The sequence below is a fragment of the Notothenia rossii genome (genome assembly GCF_949606895.1).
Source record: "Notothenia rossii genome assembly, chromosome: 4".
NCBI lineage: Eukaryota > Metazoa > Chordata > Actinopteri > Perciformes > Nototheniidae > Notothenia > Notothenia rossii.
In genome coordinates, this window is record NC_136902.1 from 26,663,810 (window position 1) to 26,684,755 (window position 20,946).

The window sequence follows — 20,946 nt, forward strand, 5'->3', positions numbered from 1 at the left end:
TTAAAATCCTCTCTATTGATGCTAATTCCACTTACACATAGTGATGACAAAATACAGTAAGTACAGAAGCAACATGGAAATTAGCTGTTAGAGGCAGAACCAGTAGAGTGGAAGGGTGCAGGAAAGAATAGCCACATATGATGTTTACAGAGGATCAGGGGAGAGGGGGGGATTCATTAACACAGCAGGACTTACTCTGAGTCAGGGGAGACTTCAGATATGCTGTGGGAGGTTGCTGATTGGGGCGGGGAGGGGGAGGGTCCATGGGCAGAGCCATTAGGCCCAGGGTTAGAGGGGGGAGGAGTGAGGACGGTGGAGCTGAAGGAGGCCAGGATAGAGGACAGGATGTCCAGGTGTTCGCAAGATGGTTGTCTCCCCAGAGCGTTGGGATTTGAACCTGCACCCTGCGGGACAGTCTGACCGGTGTACCTACATGGGGGGGCGGAGTCCAGCCGTCCTCTGACGTGAGGCGGGAGCTGGTCCTGCGGGGGCTCCTCAGAGATGGGAGGAGGAGGGGAGGACGAGGGAGGCTGGTCGGGGTGCGCAGGCTGGCGGGGGGGCAGAGTGCGCAGCCACTCCCGACACGGCTGGGCCCCGCCCCCGTTTGGCTCCAGCTGCTCCCTCGACCTGCTGCTCATCAGCGCCCCCCCGAGGTGCTCCCGGGACGAGGCCTGCCGCCGAGTCAGCGAGTTCAGATGGGACCTCGACCCGCTGAGGAATCCCTCCATCCCCCCCGCTCCCCCGTTCCCACTCAAGTCCTCCCTTGAGGCGTGCACACTGCCTGTGTGCTGGAGGTCCAGTCTGTCCCTGGACCCCGACAGGTTCTCCCTGGATGAGGAGACCCGCTGATGCTCCAGCCCCAGGCCCCCCAGCCCTGCTCCCTGCCCCAGCTCTCTCCGCCGGGGTAGGAGGTCCAGGTTGTCCCTGGAACCCCGGGAGTCCAGTCGGTCTCTGGACCCGCCCACCGCCTGCCTCCCCAGGGTGTCCCTAGACAGCTGCCTCCGGGACAGCGAGTCCAGCTGTTCCCTGGAGGAGTAGCGGGAGCCCGGTTGAGAGAGAGAACCTGAACCTCCACCTGCACCGGTGGCAGAGTACATGCGACCGTACGAGGCTGCAGGGACCCCCCGGTGGCCCAGAGTGGAGGTCCGGTACCAGTTCAGATCACTGGGGGCCCGGCCTATTGAGGAGAGACCCTGGAGTGCCGGGGGACAGCCGATACGATTCTTCAGGATACCTGAGACAAGAAAATAGGAACGTGAGAACATTAGACGGGGACACAGAGCAAAGAGGGTCAAATGTGTCGAGGGATACAGAAAGATGAACAGAAAAAGAGCACAAAAGAAGGAGTCAGTGATTGGTCAGGTTTTTTAAAGTTAAATTCACACACTTTTAGGTTCTTAAACCTTATAATATCAAAATTGTTATTTTGAATACAATTTAAAAGATAGAGTTACAAAAGTCCTTTATACCCACAACAAGCCATCTATATTATATATATCATATATACTGAGATTTACATTTCGTAATCAAGCAAATTCCTGACCTTAAAAACAAAAGTTTTAAAACGTAAGTCACAGGAGGAAAGCTTGTGTTTGTGTGTATCAGGCTTGAAATAGGTTTACTAAAATAGCACCCATGCTCCCAGGCGGCCATCTTTCTCTCTCACTCCCTCTCAGTGTGTCATTGCATGTTCCCATTTTATATGTATGTATTCTAAACATAAAAACTGTCCTGTACACATACAAGTGCCAGCCATAATTTCAGGGACAGATTTAGACCTAACATAGCCAGAGGGTTATTTAAGTCCTCCTTTATGCATCAGGGTCAGGTCATCTGATTGCAGTCCTGTATTGCGTTAAGTGTGTGAAAAACGTGCCCATTATGTGCACATGAGTTGGTCTAAGTGAAAATCATTGTATGTTGACCATAATAATCTTTACAAAACTTGACTTAAAATAATGATCCTCTTTGAACGTCCCAACAACACTAAAAGTCTGATATGTATATAAAACCAACATGAAGTTTAGTAAACAAACCAAATCAGATTTAAAGGATATATTTGTGAATTTCTATCATCATGTTATGTATCAATGCTGGGTCACATGTCGGTTCGACTTAAATACATCTAAATGTATAACAGACAAACTTCAAATACAGAAGATAAGGTCAACGTTATTGAGCTGTGTTTTAAATGAAGCTTTGCTGACACTGAAAACGTCTCCGTGTTCCTCTTGGCAAAATGCCCCATTTACATCCTGATGAAGAGGCTGCATCAGTCAGACAGGAGGTCAAGACATTTTTTATTCATGGACAAAGCTGATATTATAGAATACAGGCCAGGGGCTATCAAGTAGAAAAGTAGAGTTTATAGAGATGAGAAGAAAAAGAGAGAAACAAAAATCTATATAATTAATCTATATCCCATAGGGAAAACTCTATTAATCTTAAATGCATTGTTTCAGAATGTGTATGTTTATTTTCAAATGTTTGAAGTGATGTGTCTTATTCAGCATCCATGTGCCATTTTACTAACTAATATTTATTGCATAGTACACAAACTAAAGATTACTATATTAAAGCCAACCCAAAATATCAATGTGCCCTTAGATCTTTTCATTTATGTGCCTCTCACCCTTGCGGTGCCTGTTGGGCTGGGTGAGGCCGTTCTCGTCCCCGCTGGTCAGCGCCGCGTCAGTCTGGTTGTTGTTGGCGGCGTCCTTGCTGTAATCGGACCCAAGGGGGCGCTCTGAGCCCCACTTCTGAAGGCTGTGTGTCTCACACTCCTCCAGAGCGGGCCAGTAGGACAGAAGGTCATTGCCATCCAAATCTGTAACACAAAAACATCAATCACTTCCTGGTTACTCAAGAGCTGACACCCTTCACACAAACATGTTCTCAGCCACAACTTCATGAAGCAATGACTTTCGACCAAACACCAGTTACATAAAGCTGTCAAAATATTCTCATGCCTCATCTTTTAATATCAAGTATTTTGCTTCATTATGTTGCAGTGCTTGCATCCTATAGATACAAAACAGATGTATGTATCAAGTAACAGGTGTCCACAAATTAATAGCACATGTTCATTCAAAACAACAGCCGGAGCTAATTTAGAGTGACATACTGGTGGAGAATATATCAGACTATTGCAAATGTCCTATGAACACACACAATTCATGTTTTTAATGTGAGACACAGTTTCTTCCCCTTTGCAGTAATTCAACATGTTAGATAGTTCTGTGTAGACACCACTTTTGATTAATACGTTTTCAAAATGATTGAAGAACTGTAGCTGTCTATCAAAGAATTAACCTTTATTTATTCCAGTTACAAGTCATTTCACCATTGATGTTAGGCACATGCTTTGACAACTGCACATTGTTCTAATGGGTAGACTTCAGTAAGCCTTTTGGTTTTCTGTAACATATTATGAAATAATGCAACATCAAAAGGTTAGAAATACCCATTAATTTATACTTTTAATACTCCACCGAAAACCTATATTGCAAAGAATCATCAGTTTAAAAATAAAATCTCAATACACAAATCAATGGTCCTTGAGCGGGACTCTTTCACATCACTGAATGTTTAGATATGAGAACTGCTTTTAAAACCAAAACTAGTCAATAAACCATTTGAACATCATTAAAGTACCTTTGGTGCCGTTGTGGGCGGGCTCTGTGAGCAGACGCTCGCTGTGATTGGAGCGTTTGAATCGCCGCTGGATGCGTCCACGGAGTCGGACGTTGTCCTCGCTCTCAGAGGAAGGGATGGAGAGACTGCGCTCCTCGTCCATGGAGAGATCTGAGTCTGAGTCTGAATCTTCACCTGGTGGAGGCAGGAGAGGGAGGGGAAGATAGAAAATGGAGGCGGGGAGGAAACAAGAGGAGGAAAAGAGAAGAATACAAAGCGTAAGGAAAGATTGCATTGACAGGTTATTCTCCATTGTGAGGTGAGCTTCATCGAAATGTATATGGAGCAGAAACAGAGAGTATGAGGGGTGAAGAAATGGAAAATGTGTCTGCTTTCTGAAAGTATGTGTGTTCACCTCCGTCTCTGTGGAACATGGCTACATCCAGGTCTGTCGCTCCGGTTTGTACAATATTCTGTTCCAGAGTCTGACGGGCCAAAAGATTTTCTCTAACAGGGAAAGTGGAGAGAAATGAGGACACATACACTGTACTGTACATGCAGCCACACAGGCCAGCCATCCATGTAATATGTACTGCACACACTCCCATATAAATACAGACAGGTCAGACAATCACTGGACCATTAAGACACCAACAGCCCCTCTCAGAGTACATTAGTGTTGCTCTACATACACTACATTACATTGTTCCATCCAATCTTCTTCATATTTACCCCACTGACCCAAAAATGCACAACAGGGTTTTTGTTAGCTAGGGAATTTCCTCCCTGAGGCAACTGTCTCCCAAATCAGAGTCACAGACATTAATCAAACCTGACAAACTTTGATTCAAATGATCATTTATCACTGGTATATTGTTACTTTCAAATGTGCTTTTGAACTACAGGAGGAATTCTGCTATCGGTCTTAACCTGTTCAACCACCCATGGTGTGGAAGTCTTTCTCTTAAATACATGTATAGTTATTTGGTGGGAGTTGGGATGTGTTTGTGTGTGTGTATTCATTTACCTGGCGGAGCTCACGGAGGAGATGGTGGAGGTTCCTAGGGTGATGCGGTGCAGCCCGCTCTGCTCCAACAGAGAGGCGTTGTGATAGGGATTCTGAGCCTAAACACACACACACAAGAAGGGAGAGTTTTTACATCAACCATTGCACCAAACAGAACTTAGTGTTAACTGAAAAATAAAACAAATGTCCTCCTTTATAATGCTTTTGAACATGGGGAAAACTACAATGTATCGGATGTATATACTGTACACAACAAACTATACTGTATCAAGAGTACTCCTCTAGCCTCTATTCCATAATTCATATTTGCATAAAGGACTTTTTTGAATATGTTTCTATCATAAGATAATCAAGGATAAATACTATACCGTGTGGTTCAATGAAAGTAAAGATATTTTTCAAGAGATCTTTTTCGTTTTTAACGTTACTTACATGTCTAATCTTGTTTTAAATGGTATTATCCTTCTTTGAATTCAAGAACAATACAAAGGTACCATAGGAACAGTATCCTCAATAATTAAAATACATTTTTAGAAGGTTTCATCGTTTTGTTTTTTGTACTAATGTATATACTGTGCTGGTTCTGATATGCTAATGTGTTTATCTCTGTAGATTTATCAAGGAATGAGTTCCTCTCAGTGGCTATTTAAAGACGTTTTGTATGCATTTTGTATACGTCTTTGAAACTCTGATAAGACACATTCAACCTTTAAGGCCCTCAAACCGTTGTGTAAATGCAACAAATGTAGCTTCAGTAACTGTTAGACCATGAATTCAAAATCTTTAAAAGTAAAACAGTGATGCAGAAGGACTAAAATGCAACAATGAATTTATTTGTTCAACAGTAATAGAAACGAAATGGAGAAACAGGAAAATAAAAACTGAGGAACATTCTCAGTCTGCGTCTTCAGGCAGGCAGCAGCATCAGACTGTTTCTGAACCAAGAAGGGCTGGACTCGTCTCTTCCTTTTGACCTCACGCTTCCTGATTGTCCGTTCATCCTGCGCTGCAGTCATGACAACAGGTCCATCATGGGGGGTTGGAAGAGCCAGAGTCACAGCAGGGCCTTGTTCTCTGCTGAGCTCCACATCCTCACAGTCTGTCTCTGGTGTAAACAGCTCCACTGGATCAATCTTGCTGATCGTCAAACCATCCTGGGTGACAGTGATGGCAGGAGGCTTATCAGCAGTGGTCACAGAAGAGAGCAGAGCTGGAACCACAGCAGAGTTGTATTCAAGGTTTGGCGCAGAGGCAAACGGTTCTTCCTCCAAGCTGACTTTGGCAGAAGGTCCAGCACTTGGTGTCAGAAGAGTAGGTGAAGGAGAAGAGACAGGTTCCTGAATTGGTTCTCTGTCTTCCTCCAGACCAAGCTCCTCATTCAGATTTCCAGCCAGGGTGTGAATGGTCTGTGCACTATCCATCCACTACATCTGCTAGCTGGCTGCAGTTTTTTTCGTTGCTTGAATTTTCAACCACATGTGATAAATGTGCACTGCAGCATCTGCAATGGTGTTCAGTATTTGTGCTGCAAATGAGTTAAGCTCCCTCCTCCGGATGTCTTGAGCCGGGTACATCTGTCTGACCTTTTCCTGGATAGACAGGACCATGGCATCTCTGATGGAGCAAGAGAAGGTGACCTGATGGTGCACATTGGACAAAGCATTGGAGACTTTATCCAAAACACACTTAGTAACCCCAACAGCCATTTGATTGAGCTTCTGCGAGGGCATGTTGAGAAAGGTGCTTCGAGGAGGTGACCAGAAGCCTTGTAGGACTTTTGGTACCACATGCAACACCACATCTCGTGGGCCGAGCAGTTTGGAGCTGGGGGCAAACTGCAGTCGCTCTGTCAGTCTCCTGTCGTACTCCTGAGCCAAGTTCATCAGCTTTGGGGGACGAAAACCAGCAGGGATGTCACCCGGGGATATGAGCAGCCTTCTGGCTTCAAACACGATGTCTCGGTTTTTTCATGCTGTTGATCACCTCCCACAACAGATTGAGAAGAGGCTTTGAAACGTCTTCATCACGGTCCTCTAGTTCAAAGTCCCAGAGCAGCACTCTCAGAGAGCTTTTGCTTTCTTCTCGCAGCAGGTCTGTCATGTCATCGACAGTCACCTTAGATGGGGTCATGTCTTTCTGCTGAAGCCGCGAAAGTTCAATCACCAGTGCGATCTTGGTCTTGTAAGAGCTTATATGCCAGCAGATCTGCAGAGCCCGCTAATATATGGGGGCGTCGAACAACACCCTGATGGGTCTGTAGATGCCTTTGCTTCCTTCAAGGAAATCCATGGACATGTTGTCGCTGGATTTCTGAATACTCTCGCTGACTGTTGAACCATCCTGGGTAGAAGCAGGGGTAATAGAGCGTGGAGTAGTTAGAGCCAAAGGAGAGTTGCCTCTGCTTTCTTCAATGGACTCCATTGATATGTTGTTGCCGTGTATCAGAGTACAGAACAGACTTAAAAACACAATTACAATTTTCCAACGAGAGACTAGAGAGTAGTCAAGCACAGTTGATCAGTTGATGGCACAGACAGAAGTGAACAGTGTGTGTTCAGGTGGCTGGAAGGAAGGAGAATTCCGACTCCTTGTCTTGAAAACTCTGGAATCTTCTGTTCCGTAACCCTTGTATATGGAATCCTTGTCTTGGGGAACTATTTTCTTAGTTTTTTTTTTAGATTTCTACTCTACACTGTGGAAATGCACACACAACTTAAAAAACACGCACAGAAAAATACACATTGGCGAAAGCACAGAGGAGACATAACAAGAGAGGCCAAAGAAAACAGAGTGCAGTGAGCTATGAACTAAAAAGTTCATACACACATACAAGATATAAGTGGACACACACACACACACACACACACACACACACACACACACACACACACACACACACACACACACACACACACACACACACACACACACACACACACACACACACACACACACACACACACACACACACACACACACACACACACACACACACACACACACACACACACACACACACACACACACACAGGCCTGTCACGATAAATAATTTTGTTGGACGATAAATGTTCCTGGAAATTATTGCGATAAACGATAATATTGTCGGCACCATTGTAAGACCATTTTAGACCACTGACATACTGATAATATATCATAATAATTCTAGTACATCCTTTCAAACAGAACTTTTTATTGAACATTCAACATTGCAAATGAAATGTGAAATAATATTAAAATATATAAATGATATATAATAAATAAAACAAATTAATTAAATTATAATAAATTAATTAAATCACACACAACCAAAACAATAAATTAAATAGACTCAGGCTGGAAAACAGAGCTCTCAATCCATCTATCTATCCATCTCTATATAGATGGATAGATACATATATATAAATATATATATAAATAAATCAATATGAGCACACATTGCAAGCAAGCAAAAAAAATCTCCTTAAAACAACAGTCATGTGTACAGTCCACTGTCCATACAAAGGCCCAGATGCCTCAACAGGCCATATCCAAATCTGATTTTCGAAGTTTTCGAGCAAGGAACACCAACATGTTTGCATTGCCGGGCAAATGCATCTTTGATTGTAAACTGTCGGGAAGTTTGGGGCTCTCCATCTCCAGCTGCCGTGTTTGCTACCAGCTGGGAAAACGGAATAGAGTGGTTGTGTTTTAGGTGTAGTTTAAAATGCGTGGTATTGCCTGCTTTTGTCGCTACCTTTTTTAAAGAAATGCGACACACCGCCCGGCTCATTCAAGTCCGTAGGTTGGCCTCGTTGATTTGTCTTGAATCCAAAATACTGCCACACCAGAGAATCGAGATGTGTAGGTTTTGTAACCAATTCCATTTCACTTTAAATTCCCCGCAAGTAAGTAACACGTTGTCTCCCGCTTGTCGCTATATTATTAATTTGGCTGCTACGCTGCTGTACGTGCACAAAGAGTGTACTGACCTGGCTGTGTGTCAGCCCCGCCCCTCACAGCGCGCATGGACGGCAGCCACAGCTCGTCTGGCAGCCACAGCGCTCCTAGCTAAAATGCTGGTCACATCCTTATGTAAACAAACACGCATGTAAACGGCAATTTATCGAGCTCAGAAAAGTTATCGAGTCCATTTTTATTTATCGTATGATAAGTCAATTTATCGATTATCGCGACAGGCCCACACACACACACACACACACACACACACACACACACACACACACACACACACACACACACACACACACACACACACACACACACACACACACACACACACACACACACACACACACACACACACACACACACACACACACACACACACACACACACACACACACACACACACACACACACACACACACACACACACACACACACACACACACACACACACACACACACACACAACTTTTTAAAAGTGGGCTTAAGAGCAGGCAGGGTTTCACTGGTCCGTAGAAAGTTGTATCTAGGTCAGTCACAAACCCTGAAGGCAGAAGGACAGGAGAGATGGATGGATGGATAGAGGGAAGGAGGAATGGAGGGCAGGAGGGTCTTTGTGCTTCTTTCGTAATGGCCACATTGTGAATGAGCAGATAGAAAGGGGAATACTGTAGAACAGACTAAAACATAGTCAATGACTTTGTGATCATGATGCAAGTGTCCTACAGCTGACAAACACCCCATTAGAATCTTATAATAATCTTTTTTAAATCTTTATTAACAAAATATGCTGTGATAACATAATACGTCTATCCAGACCAAGATACCAGACAACCTATTTTCTTAAGGGTCAGCAGAGACAAGCTGCAGCAGTACGGAGGCTGTAGTACGGAGGCTGTTTCTGTGTGTGTGTGTGTGTGTGTGTGTGTGTGTGTGTGTGTGTGTGTGTGTGTGTGTGTGTGTGTGTGTGTGTGTGTGTGTGTGTGTGTGTGTGTGTGTGTGTGTGTGTGTGTGTGTGTGTGTGTGTGTGTGTGTGTGTGTGTGTGTGTGTGTGTGTGTGTGTGTGTGTGTGTGTGTGTGTGTGTGTGTGTGTGTGTGTGTAACTTACAGTGTTCTGCGATGGTCTTGGTGGGTCCTCTCCGGGACTCTTTTTTCCCAAACAGGCTACGCTCCAGGCCTCTTTGACCTCTGAGTTGAACAAAGTGAAGACCAGCATCACCGACAGACCCTGGGATAGAGAGCAGTAGAAAGACACAGTTTAAGTTTGGATACGTGGATATATGACGTCTTTTCCTTTATATAAGCAATGTTTGTTCCTCTTGTTATTTGAGCAATTAAAAAAGTAACTACTATTTGGGCAGTAAATATGTATTTATCTTCTGTCTATACAAATGCGATAGCTGTTATTATCCGGATAGAAATGGAATCAGTGTTAGAGTAAAGAAAACATGTATTAAGATGCACTGCGTTCCTACCTGGACTAAGCAGAGGACATCGAATATGTAATAGAAAGCCAGAATGCTGTTGTTCACAGCCATCAGACCACACAGCCAGGTGGAGGTGGCGACCAGCAGCAGCAAGAAGGCATTGCGAATAGTAGCTCTGGAGAGAGAAACATGGAGATCAATGGGGGAGAAATGGGTAATAAAAGGCTGACATTTACATGTCATAATGACTCATAACATCTGCATACGTTTGCAGTTCTTTAGACAGACAACATCAACATGTCGCAGCCCTACTTGGATGTGCAAGTTTATGACTTATACAGGGACAAGCACCTGTTAATAGGTTACATGTTTTATGTACAAGGTCACTTTGCCTAATTATCCTGCCAGAATGAGGCTTGACGAGTGAGAGGAAGAGTGCAGAAAAAGGCAACAGAGAGACATTTTTGGAAAAAAAAGACAGAGTTGTTGGAGCGAAGCAAAGAGAGGCACCACAGAGCTCAAGGGATTTCTTTGAGTCGTTATAGTTTGATCGATAAAGGCCTCGTATGATTGTTGTCTATCGAATCAACATTGACTGAATGAGACAAATACAAATATATTCTCTGTAAGTTATTCAAACACAGATCAGTTTTCAACACTGCACCCCCCACTGTTGTTTAATGACAGCGACTTGTATGACAGCGAAAACAATGTAGGAGTTTTATATTTAGTTTGTAGTTTTAAAGCTATGTAAAGGTTGTTAGAAGTTGAATTAGACCATTTTTATATAGTTTGATCTTTTGAAGATCTTTACTTAGGATAAACACGTTTTTTTTACCATGGTGGCCCAGTACTTACATGACAGGGAGCTTCTTGGTCTCCTTCTGAGAGGGATTGCAAGACATCTTGGCAACAATCATGAAAATCCCTCCGTTCATCTAGATAGAAGGAAATCAATAGAAATGATAAGGCAACATTTTTAATGCATTTCAGCTAATCTAATACTGCCGTGAGCAACATCAGGGGTCAGGATAAATGAAACAAAATCAATGTGGATAAAATATGTCATCTTAGAGGGAAAAAGGTTGAATAAATTCAAGATAAAGACAGACAATTAAATGACAAATGAATTGCTCTTTAATTTAGTTCTGGTTCCTTTGCTCAAACAGTTAAAAAATACAAATTAGTGAATACAAAAAAGACATGTTGAACAAATGACTGATAAAAAACCCACATCTAATAAAGGTTAAAGTGTATGAAAGAGTAACACTGATAACAGACCAGAATGCACTGTAATTATTCATTAATTTAAAAAAGCCTGGCACAGTTGCATGCCTAAGATGTAAGTGCAGTCAAGTTGTAGAGCAAAAGGTTATAGCTTCATGTGGGAAGTTATTAAAACTATGGACTAGCAACATGTGTTGACTTTCCTAAATGAATTCGGAGTGCAGCCAATTAGCACTTGGCTAAGGATAAATTCATAATGAAGTTTACACATTTTATCTGAAGAAGTGTTCAAGCCTGGTACTCTAAGCAGATTTTAATTTATCTGAAAAGCTCAAATGGTTGTTTCTCTCCAAAACAAAAACAACTCTGTAAACTGAACGCTTATCAACAGTAAACCCTTAAGTAAAAGTCTATCATGTGAATGTTTACACTATAAGTTTGTTTGCATACATTCGTATTGAGAATATAAGAAACGAAAGCAGTTACCAGTATGACGATGGCTATCGGACCAGCAAAGCTCCAGATGAGTTTGTCATAGATGGAGATCCAACAGAAGTCTGGGTTCCCGTATCCCTCTGGGTCCAAGCCCACAGCCAGGCCTGCAGGAGACACACACAGTCAGATCAGACACAACAGGAAGTGACAGCATGTACATGTAATCATCTGAGTGATAGTAGCAGGACAGCTCAGAGACGTAACAGAACATATCCCAATTCATCTTAGGTATTAAGCTTTTTAGTTATTAGTTATCTTCGTAATCATTTCAGTGGACAAATCCTCATGTTAAAGGTGATCAGGTCATTGGCAACTGGGCTGTATATGCATAATGACAGTCTTCAGAGATGTGAGTATAAGTATGTTTCTTGATTCACAGTTCTGGTTAGAACTGGGACACTTGTGATGTGAACTGTGAAGACTCCTTGGTGTCCTTGTCAGGACAACTGTCAAGGTCCTGTCAGTTGAGGGTTTGTAAATTGAATTGCAAAAGTAAGGCAGACAGGAAGCGCCTAAACAAGACGGACAGACAGATTAAACACATCTCCGAGCCGGAGGAAAGAGGAATTGTGTGTGTGTGTGTGTGTGTGTGTGTGTGTGTGTGTGTTTGTGTGTGTGTGTGTGTGTGTGTGTGAAAGTGAAATCAATTATTGAGGAAAGGTGAGACAGCGGTCGGTGTGTGTGTGTGTGTGTGTGTGTGTGTGTGTGTGTGTGTGTGTGTGTGTGTGTGTGTGTGTGTGTGTGTGTGTGTGTGTGTGTGTGTGTGAGACTGTGACACTTAAAGCCACAGAGACGGGTGTTGACAGAGAAATGGTTGTGTGTGTATGTAAAAGAAGAAGAAAGACAGAAAAAAGCAGACAGATATTACTTTCTTACCATATGTGTCAAGGGAGAAATGGCCTGCGTCTGTGTGGGTGTGTGTGTGTGTGTGTGCACTTTCCTATCTCTATATTAAAATGTCACAGAAACATATTTAATTCAAGTGTCAAAAGCACACCTTATCTACACAGCCAGACTCATTGTGACTTTGTGTGTGTGTGATGTGTGTACGTATATGACAGTGTGTTTTCATAAATGTATAAATGTGACAGGGACATGGATGCATAGACATGCTTCGGACACATTTCTCAAAGATCTCACATGTCTGCATCTGTATGTGTGTTTTTTACCTGTGATGATGGCGGGCACGCCCCAGCCGATGGCGTAGTAGAACCTCATGGCACCGTAGTTAATGTTGCGCTGCTCCGTCTGCATGCGGTAGATATGAAGCCCCTCGACGAACATCCAGGCAAACGTGGACATGAAGAAGTAATGCAGGAGGATGGCGACGACTGTACACAGGAACTGGAGGGCGAGAGAAAGATCATAATTAAAGGAAGGAGAAAAAACCACGGGGAATATAGCAGAAGGGGGAAGAAAATAAAAGACAGATATGAAACAAGAGAAGGAGAGGCAATGAAAAAAAAAAAGGAAAAGACGAAGGGAAATTAAAAATGTTCTATATTGATCTTGGGACAGATGCAGACGTCTTGGCAAGCCACCAACAAGTCTTTATTACAACGCAGCAGGTGTCAGCAATGAAGTAACAGGCATTCATAATTTCATTACTAAAGCGACTAATGAACAGTTTACGGCAGCATGTTAGAGTAAGTCTGCAGGAAATGTACAAAATAACTGATATGAATATAAATTGATGTCATTAATGTGCTGAATTAAAGTAATAACCCCCAAGAGTGCGTTGTTAACGTCCATTATGGGAATGACAGTGAGCACCGTTGGTAGAGGAAAGAAAACAGCAAAGAACGCAGGTAATGTCATCGTTAAGGCAATTGTATTTCCTGGTTTTAAAGGGATTATCGGCTCATAATTAATTCCATTGCTTAAACCACTAATTTAAAATCATATATTTACATTTTTAATCATCTTTTATAGAAATTACACAGGTGATATATTTACTTTAATACTTTTTAAATCAATTAGTATTGAAGAACATGTAGAAATTGTATGTATTGCTTTAGATGGGATGCAAATGCAGAGAGGATGTCATATCAGTGCTAGGAGAATAGTAATCTGCCATAGCATACATTTTTGAGCTCCATCAAATGCCAGGGTTTGCATTTGATCAGGAAGGAATCCCAGTCGTTTCTGTCAGGGCAGGAGAAAAACTTCCAAATCACTTTTGTGAGATAAGTCCTGCTGTTTGAATTGGAAGTAATGCTAAACTTTACCATGAATAATGCAGTATACTGTATTAGCATTTAGGCTTTCGGAGGAAATTACCCTGAGGCTGCATTCAAGCGTGTCTGAAGAGGTTTATTTGAACTCCGTCCCTCTGTCTCTTTTGTTTGTTTAACCAGAGGAAAAAGATGCCATTCAAACTCAAGTGGCTCTAAATTACAAAACTGACACATCTGAAAGTTCAAGTCACTGTCTTCTAAGAGAGCTGAGGTGCTGTCTATCAGAATCAAATAAAAAAAGTATTGATAACACACAGGTTTGTGAGTTAAAAAGATGGCTGCTGGCGACTGACAGCAAGCTTTTAGAACCATGCTTTGATACAAAAAGAATAAAGTGAGAATAAACAGTCTGGTGTGATTTCTTCATGTGTCCTAAACTAATATAAACAGCAGATAAGGAGGATTACAGCTCAAAAGGCTCAAGCTGTCCGTCCTGTTTTGGCTTAAAGTGCGACAACTGAACTCAGATCTAATTTGACTTTCTCTCTCTGTCAAACTCTGGAGGAGAGCAGCTGAAATAATCAAATAAACATTCCTGTCTATCAACCTTCAAGGACTTTGGAAAAAGGAGAAATACTTGATTTGAGAAATACTACGGCTTAGCCACTTAAAGATAAAGGAAGGAGAATTTGACATCCAAGATTTTGAGGTTAAAAGAAGCTCAGTGTAGATTCCTTAGAAAACCGCCAGAGACAAAGAGCAGCAACTTGGCAGAAATATAGCCAGGCGATGAATTTCACACACACACACACACACACACACACACACACACACACACACACACACACACACACACACACACACACACACACACACACACACACACACACACACACACACACACACACACACACACACACACACACACACACACACACACACACACAAAGTTACATCCTACAAGAAAGACTAATACATGCACAAGCGTATCATAACAAGTGTGGACACAAACACAGGACTGCTGCGAGCACTAACATGCTCTCCGAAGCATGATGCACATGAATTACAGAACATATTGCTTGGCTAGAAGTGAGGAGTCCCACTGTAAGAGATGTACGGTCGGCTGTGGGAGGGATACAGCTTGATTAATTGGATTTCATGCTGAGTGAGCACATATTTGCAGTACCCTCTCAACAAGACTTGCTGCTCTTCAAACACACATACTGCACACACACACACACACACACACACACACACACACACACACACACACACACACACACACACACACACACACACACACACACACACACACACACACACACACACACACACACACACACACACACACACACACACACACACACACACACACACACACACACACACACACACACACACACACACACACACACACACACACACACACACACACACACACACACACACACACACATCTGCGATGCAGCAAAACTGACAAATTAAAGATGTCAGGAGAGAGGAGGGAATCAAGAGATCAAGTGAAGAGGCAGAGGAAGAAAAAGTAGTAAGTATATCAGAAAGAGTATTTTAACAATAAGGAGGAGCATTACAAAACCAGACACACATCAGATGAAGAGATAATGACCTGGACGGAGAGACGCAGAGGGTGATTAGAAGGAAAACAGTGTAAGGCAAAGTAAAAAAACTGGTAGTTGCATTGTGGAGGTGTGAACAGTTTAGAGGCGAAAAATACATCTTATTCATTCACAACACTGCAAGTTGGGAACTGTAGTGATACAAATGAGTAAGACAAGGAAGTTAAAGCCACAACAAAACAAACAGGGCGACAGAAACAAACACACTTTCCCCCACCAGAATCGTACCTGTTGTTCCGTTTGATTGACCCCGAGCAGAAACACCAGCTCCGACAAAAACATGGCCGCCGCTGTGTTTGAATGAATGCTTCTCATGTTGGACTTGAGGCCTCGGAGGCAGGAGAGCACCAGGACGCTGAAGAGGAGGGCCATCATGGAGAGGCACAGACAGGAGTAAGTGATCAGGGCCAGGGTCTCCAGATCCCCCTCCAGCTGCTGCTCAGAGGGAGAGGACAGGAGGGAGAGAGGGGGTCAGTTGATGGAAGATGGACAGGAATGGAAGAGGAAAAGAAAAAGAGGATCTAATGATGAGGAATAATCATCTTAAAGATGTCTTCAATTCATGTAAACTACACCTTATTTGTAGAAATATAGAACTTTAAATTCATCTTGAGGCATGAGGTTTCTGATTCCTCACTCTTCTAACCTCAAACATCCACATCTGATCCATCATCACTTAGTATGCTGTGCCGCGATGGCCAGGGGGTTTGTATTAAACCGTGAAAACCTTCTACAGCTGTAACAAGCTTCCTTTAGCCCTCAGAATGTTAGGCCGAATTAATCATGTGGGATTTCAAACCTTTACATCCTAAATCTAGCAATTTTCAGCTTAGATGTTTAAAAGTAAAAAAAAGAACTGACACACTTGCAGAAATAGGTATGTGTGTCTAAACAGCGGGATCAGGATAGGAGATGTTCAATTAATCCAATACAGACCTCATTATGATGATGAATTAAATGAAATGTTTGTTAATATGTGGATCTGTAAGTAGGTCTCCACCAACCACTGACCTCTCTGTGTGAGCTGTCCATCAGCACACCGAAGGTGCCCAGTCTCTGACACTGACAGCGGACATGAGAGGTGTTCCTGTAGACAACCATGCAGTCCCTGACCGTCCAACAACCCCCGATCTCATACCTGCAGAGACAGAGAGAGGGTTAGTTATGAAAAAGTCTCATTTTAAAAGAGACAGACACAAAGAAATGGAAAGACTGACTGTTTCTTATGGGCAACACATCTACTTTGTAGCGTCCATGTTGTTTCCACATTAGGACTTAAAGTTCATGAATACATCAAAGTTTGACTCTCCAACTCTGCAAAATTGGACCATAGAAGGAGAATGAGAAAGCATCTTAAAATCCATCAGCATTACAAACAACAAGGGTTAAGTGTTGCGGCTTGTAGGGCTGTACCCGAATATCCGAATATTCATTCGTTGGAGTACTATTCGGGTTTCAATTTCGTTATTCGGATATTCTTCTTTTTAATTTTTTTATTTATTGTAATCTCCAATATCAACATAAGAGCTTGTGCCTCTTCGGGGGGTGCTAAGACTTAACCATAAACGTTATCGTTTACTTTCTCCGTCTTTATATGTAGATATTACTTTTTCTCCATTAATCTCCATCACGTTGTTTCCATAGCAACAACAACTTCCTGTCATCTGCGCTAACTCTCCTTCAAAATAAAAGCATGTCCATACAAAATAGAAAGCCAAGCCAAATTACACTTAAGACATATACAACTGCAACGAAAGTAACACACACAATGCAATATCCTTTTCAATTTGAAAGAACACAAATTGGGTTGTATACATTAACAAATAACTATAAAACAACAATACTGTAGAATAACAAAAAGAATGCCGTGAATAAACCGAAAAACACGTGTCGAAGCGGGTTGCTGCTGATTACTACGCCCCCCCCGCGCGGAATATTCGCTGCTGATTACAACCGAATATCCGGATTCAGAAAAATGGTATTCGGGACAGCCCTAGCGGCTTGTGTGTGAACTTCAAATATCATGTTTTTATCATGTGTGTCACGGTTTATATGTGGCACTGTCTAAAAAGTAAAAACAGTAATAAATTGAAATGTAAAATGTTGTAATTCCAGTTAACGCTTGACAATATTGACCATAAATCATAACATCTTTACTACTAATGCTCTACTTTTGAAAGAGCTGTGGTTTAACTCAGTAACTTTTGTACACAGTGACACCTTATCGTGATGTTGCGGCTGGCAAAAGCTTTGCTGTGGTCCAGTCAAAATAAGCGAGTGGCACTGAGCAGAGGAGAGGTGCAAAAACTGGCATAGCTTTATAGAATGAATGGGTTTTTGAACACAACGTCAAACTTTATTGATACAAAGAGTATGGTCTCATCCTATATCTTGTTTGAAAGTACACCAATATACAGCCTGTACTCACTGGTTGCTGTGGTTCCACTGCACACACAGTGGCTTGCTGCGATTGGCCGTCTCCAGAAGCTTGAACTCAAGCAGGATGGGCTGGTCCAGGTGTCCGCCCACAAACGTCTGGTTGTTGAAGACAGAAACACTGACCACCGGGGAGTTCATTACAGGGTGTCTGGGAAGCCTGAGGGAGGGAGAGAGATCGCACAGTTACCGTACCGTAAGACTGAAGAAAAGTTTCATGTTCTGGTTAGGACAGTAAAAAATGGCAAATAAGGTGAGCAGAGAGGAGCAGGATGTGTACACAAAATGGGGCTTAAATGACAGTTTATTGACACCTACTGGAAACTGGACAGTGTGTTACTACTTACCGTAGTCAGTGTTGGGCAAGTTACTTCCAAAATGTAATACAGTACATATGACTTATTACTGTCTTTTTTAAGTAATAAGTTACATTACAATATTACTGTCTCTGCAATGTAATGAGTTAGACTACTTTTATATTACTTTTTTGTTACTTTCACCAAAATAACCGCAAAAATAATGGCTAGGTATTTTAAATGCTAAAATGTAGTTTAGTGCAGCAACTGTGTAGGCCCTTAAGGCTACTAACAACTAGGTTACTGAACGACCCTTCAGGCCAGGGCCGGTTCTATACATTTTGGTGCCCTAGGCAAGATTATGATTTGGTGCCCCCCCCTCCAAGGAATACACAATAGAGTATATAAAGAATAAATGAACAATCTCTACAAAAGATCAATACACTACAAAAACTGAAACGTATTGACATAGGTTATATACATAAAGAAGGTTTCAAATGTATTCATTATTGTATGAACATGTTTTAATTGGGGGGTGGACGACACATCCTCTAGGAGGGTCCAAGGGTATGCCCCCCCGGGAATATTTTTTTGAACATTTTAAAGTAAAATGCTTCAATCTGGTGCACTTTGAGCACACAATTACTAGAGACTATAGATCTAGGGGTACAAATCTAAACAGCCATATGAAAAAGATCGATTTACATTTTAATAACCAAATAAGTATATTATATATATTCTCATATTATGAGTAATCCAGCATGTTTCCTTCATAAGAGGATTCAGACAGCTGCTGTAATGAGATTTGTTCTTTGTGAGATTGACTCCTACCTCACACCCCGCCTGTCTGTGTGATATTTTGGAGGGAGGGCGCCGCCCAGACTGCGATAGATCAGCAGGATGACGATGGTGATGGGCGGCTCTGGCAGGGAAACGGTGCGTCTGGCTGCCGTGTATTCTCCTGTCTGATTGGCTGAGATACTGATGGAGGCCGGATCAGTGTTCTGAGGACCCGCGGCTAAAACAAAGAAGTCTGTGTTAGTATCTTTGTTTCTGTTTACACTTTCAAACCTTTCATTCTGTTTGTGCATCTGTTCTTACGCTCTTTCTCTGTGCGCTCCTTCTCCTTCCAGCTGTGTTGTTGTTGCTGTCGCTGTGGCACCAGGGCAGCAGGGGGCAGTATCACGTGCGTGTTGGGATCCCACAGGGTCTGGCCCCGGAACAGGGTGGTGTGGTAACGTGGGAAACGCCGCCGCACATGGGTCTGGTTTTCCACACGGTCCAGGTTCATGACTGACAAACAAACAGGCAGCAAGATTAGCACAATAGTAGAGTATGTCATGTTCAGAATACATAAACAGATATAATGTTATTGATCCATCATTATGAGACCTTGGTATAATTACTAGTTGAAGTGTGACGAGTTGAAATGACAGGCAGTTTATATCTAAGACTATCATTAGAAGTATGTCTCGCTGCATTAGCATCGATGTTGTAAAAAGAGCATAGAGAGCCAAAGACTTGACTCTATTTTAAGCTAACCTCTATGGGTCTAAGGGTTTTGTTTTTGGGCATTATTATAAGATAAATGAATATCTATTATAGTACAGGACAGTTCAATTGAGCACCTTAAATCAAAGATAAAACAATCTTTGATATCTAAATAGCATCTTACAAAAAATATTTTGCTGTATACTACTGACTTTAGAGCAGATTGTTTGCCATTGTCTGTCCTCATGGCGCACTAAATTACACTGCTGCCTAGACGCTACTACAGATTAACATAATTAGACGTTGTGTTTATGGTAGTATTACTAATGTCTCCAAAGAAAAGTAGTTATGATTTATTGCTGGTACTATACAATACAAAACAATTTATGGTGAAACTGAAATTGAATGTGTCGATAAACAAATGTATACTCTTTGAAGAGCAAATACAAAATCCATAAACACACACACATGAGCAAAGGAACTGTCGTATTATGGTAAATGAGGTGGCGAACAGAAAGTGCACAGTCAATTTGGAGTGTTCAATAATGAGTTCACACTTGACCAAGCAACAGAAGTGGAGCAGCACTCAGATAGATCACTCAATATAACAGATATGTTGAACATATGTGTGTGTGTGTGTGTGTGTGTGTGTGTGTGTGTGTGTGTGTGTGTGTGTGTGTGTGTGTGTGTGTGTGTGTGTGTGTGTGTGTGTGTGTGTGTGTGTGTGTGTGTGTGTGTGTGTGTGTGTGTGTGTGTGTGTGCGCGCCTGTTGTTGTGTTAAGAGAGAGTCCTTTTTTCTGATTTCAAAAGTCTGTAATGACAGTTTTGATGGAGAAACAAATGGTTTATTAGTGAAATATAATTGAATATCCCACATTTTAATGACTGATACCAACTGGAAAAAACAAAGAAATAACTAGTTTATTGGAAGCTAACAGATGGGTGCGTGACGGTTTCATCCATGTTTTTTCTGATGTTATTTTTCATATAGCATTTGGCTGAGAGCATTTACTGCCAGCGTGTGTGTGTAGGAGTGTGAAATGTAGTGTGGGCTGTATTTCTTATTCCTTCTGCTTTCACTGCTGATGCTGCTGCTAATTCTGCACCCCCTGTCTTGAGATGAGCATCAGGCTGTCAGTTTAAGATGATCTGACA

The 20,946-nt window shown here is 42.2% G+C and overlaps 1 protein-coding gene across 1 annotated transcript in view; it reads right to left on the bottom strand.

Annotated features, from left to right (window-relative positions):
• The window catches only part of celsr3 (cadherin, EGF LAG seven-pass G-type receptor 3), a gene marked incomplete at its 5' end in the record, with an annotated part of 95,015 nt that overhangs the window by 3,961 nt on the left and 70,108 nt on the right, over nucleotides 1–20,946 (bottom strand). Inside the window, 15 exons of the mRNA XM_079673636.1 lie at nucleotides 196–1,234; nucleotides 2,633–2,827; nucleotides 3,655–3,828; nucleotides 4,049–4,140; nucleotides 4,661–4,758; nucleotides 9,714–9,833; nucleotides 10,081–10,207; nucleotides 10,891–10,970; nucleotides 11,746–11,858; nucleotides 12,924–13,098; nucleotides 15,797–16,003; nucleotides 16,580–16,706; nucleotides 17,997–18,164; nucleotides 19,132–19,318; nucleotides 19,402–19,593. Of these exons, the coding sequence (XP_079529762.1) occupies nucleotides 196–1,234; nucleotides 2,633–2,827; nucleotides 3,655–3,828; nucleotides 4,049–4,140; nucleotides 4,661–4,758; nucleotides 9,714–9,833; nucleotides 10,081–10,207; nucleotides 10,891–10,970; nucleotides 11,746–11,858; nucleotides 12,924–13,098; nucleotides 15,797–16,003; nucleotides 16,580–16,706; nucleotides 17,997–18,164; nucleotides 19,132–19,318; nucleotides 19,402–19,593 (3,094 nt within the window). The remainder of the gene's footprint in view (nucleotides 1–195; nucleotides 1,235–2,632; nucleotides 2,828–3,654; nucleotides 3,829–4,048; nucleotides 4,141–4,660; nucleotides 4,759–9,713; nucleotides 9,834–10,080; nucleotides 10,208–10,890; nucleotides 10,971–11,745; nucleotides 11,859–12,923; nucleotides 13,099–15,796; nucleotides 16,004–16,579; nucleotides 16,707–17,996; nucleotides 18,165–19,131; nucleotides 19,319–19,401; nucleotides 19,594–20,946) is intronic.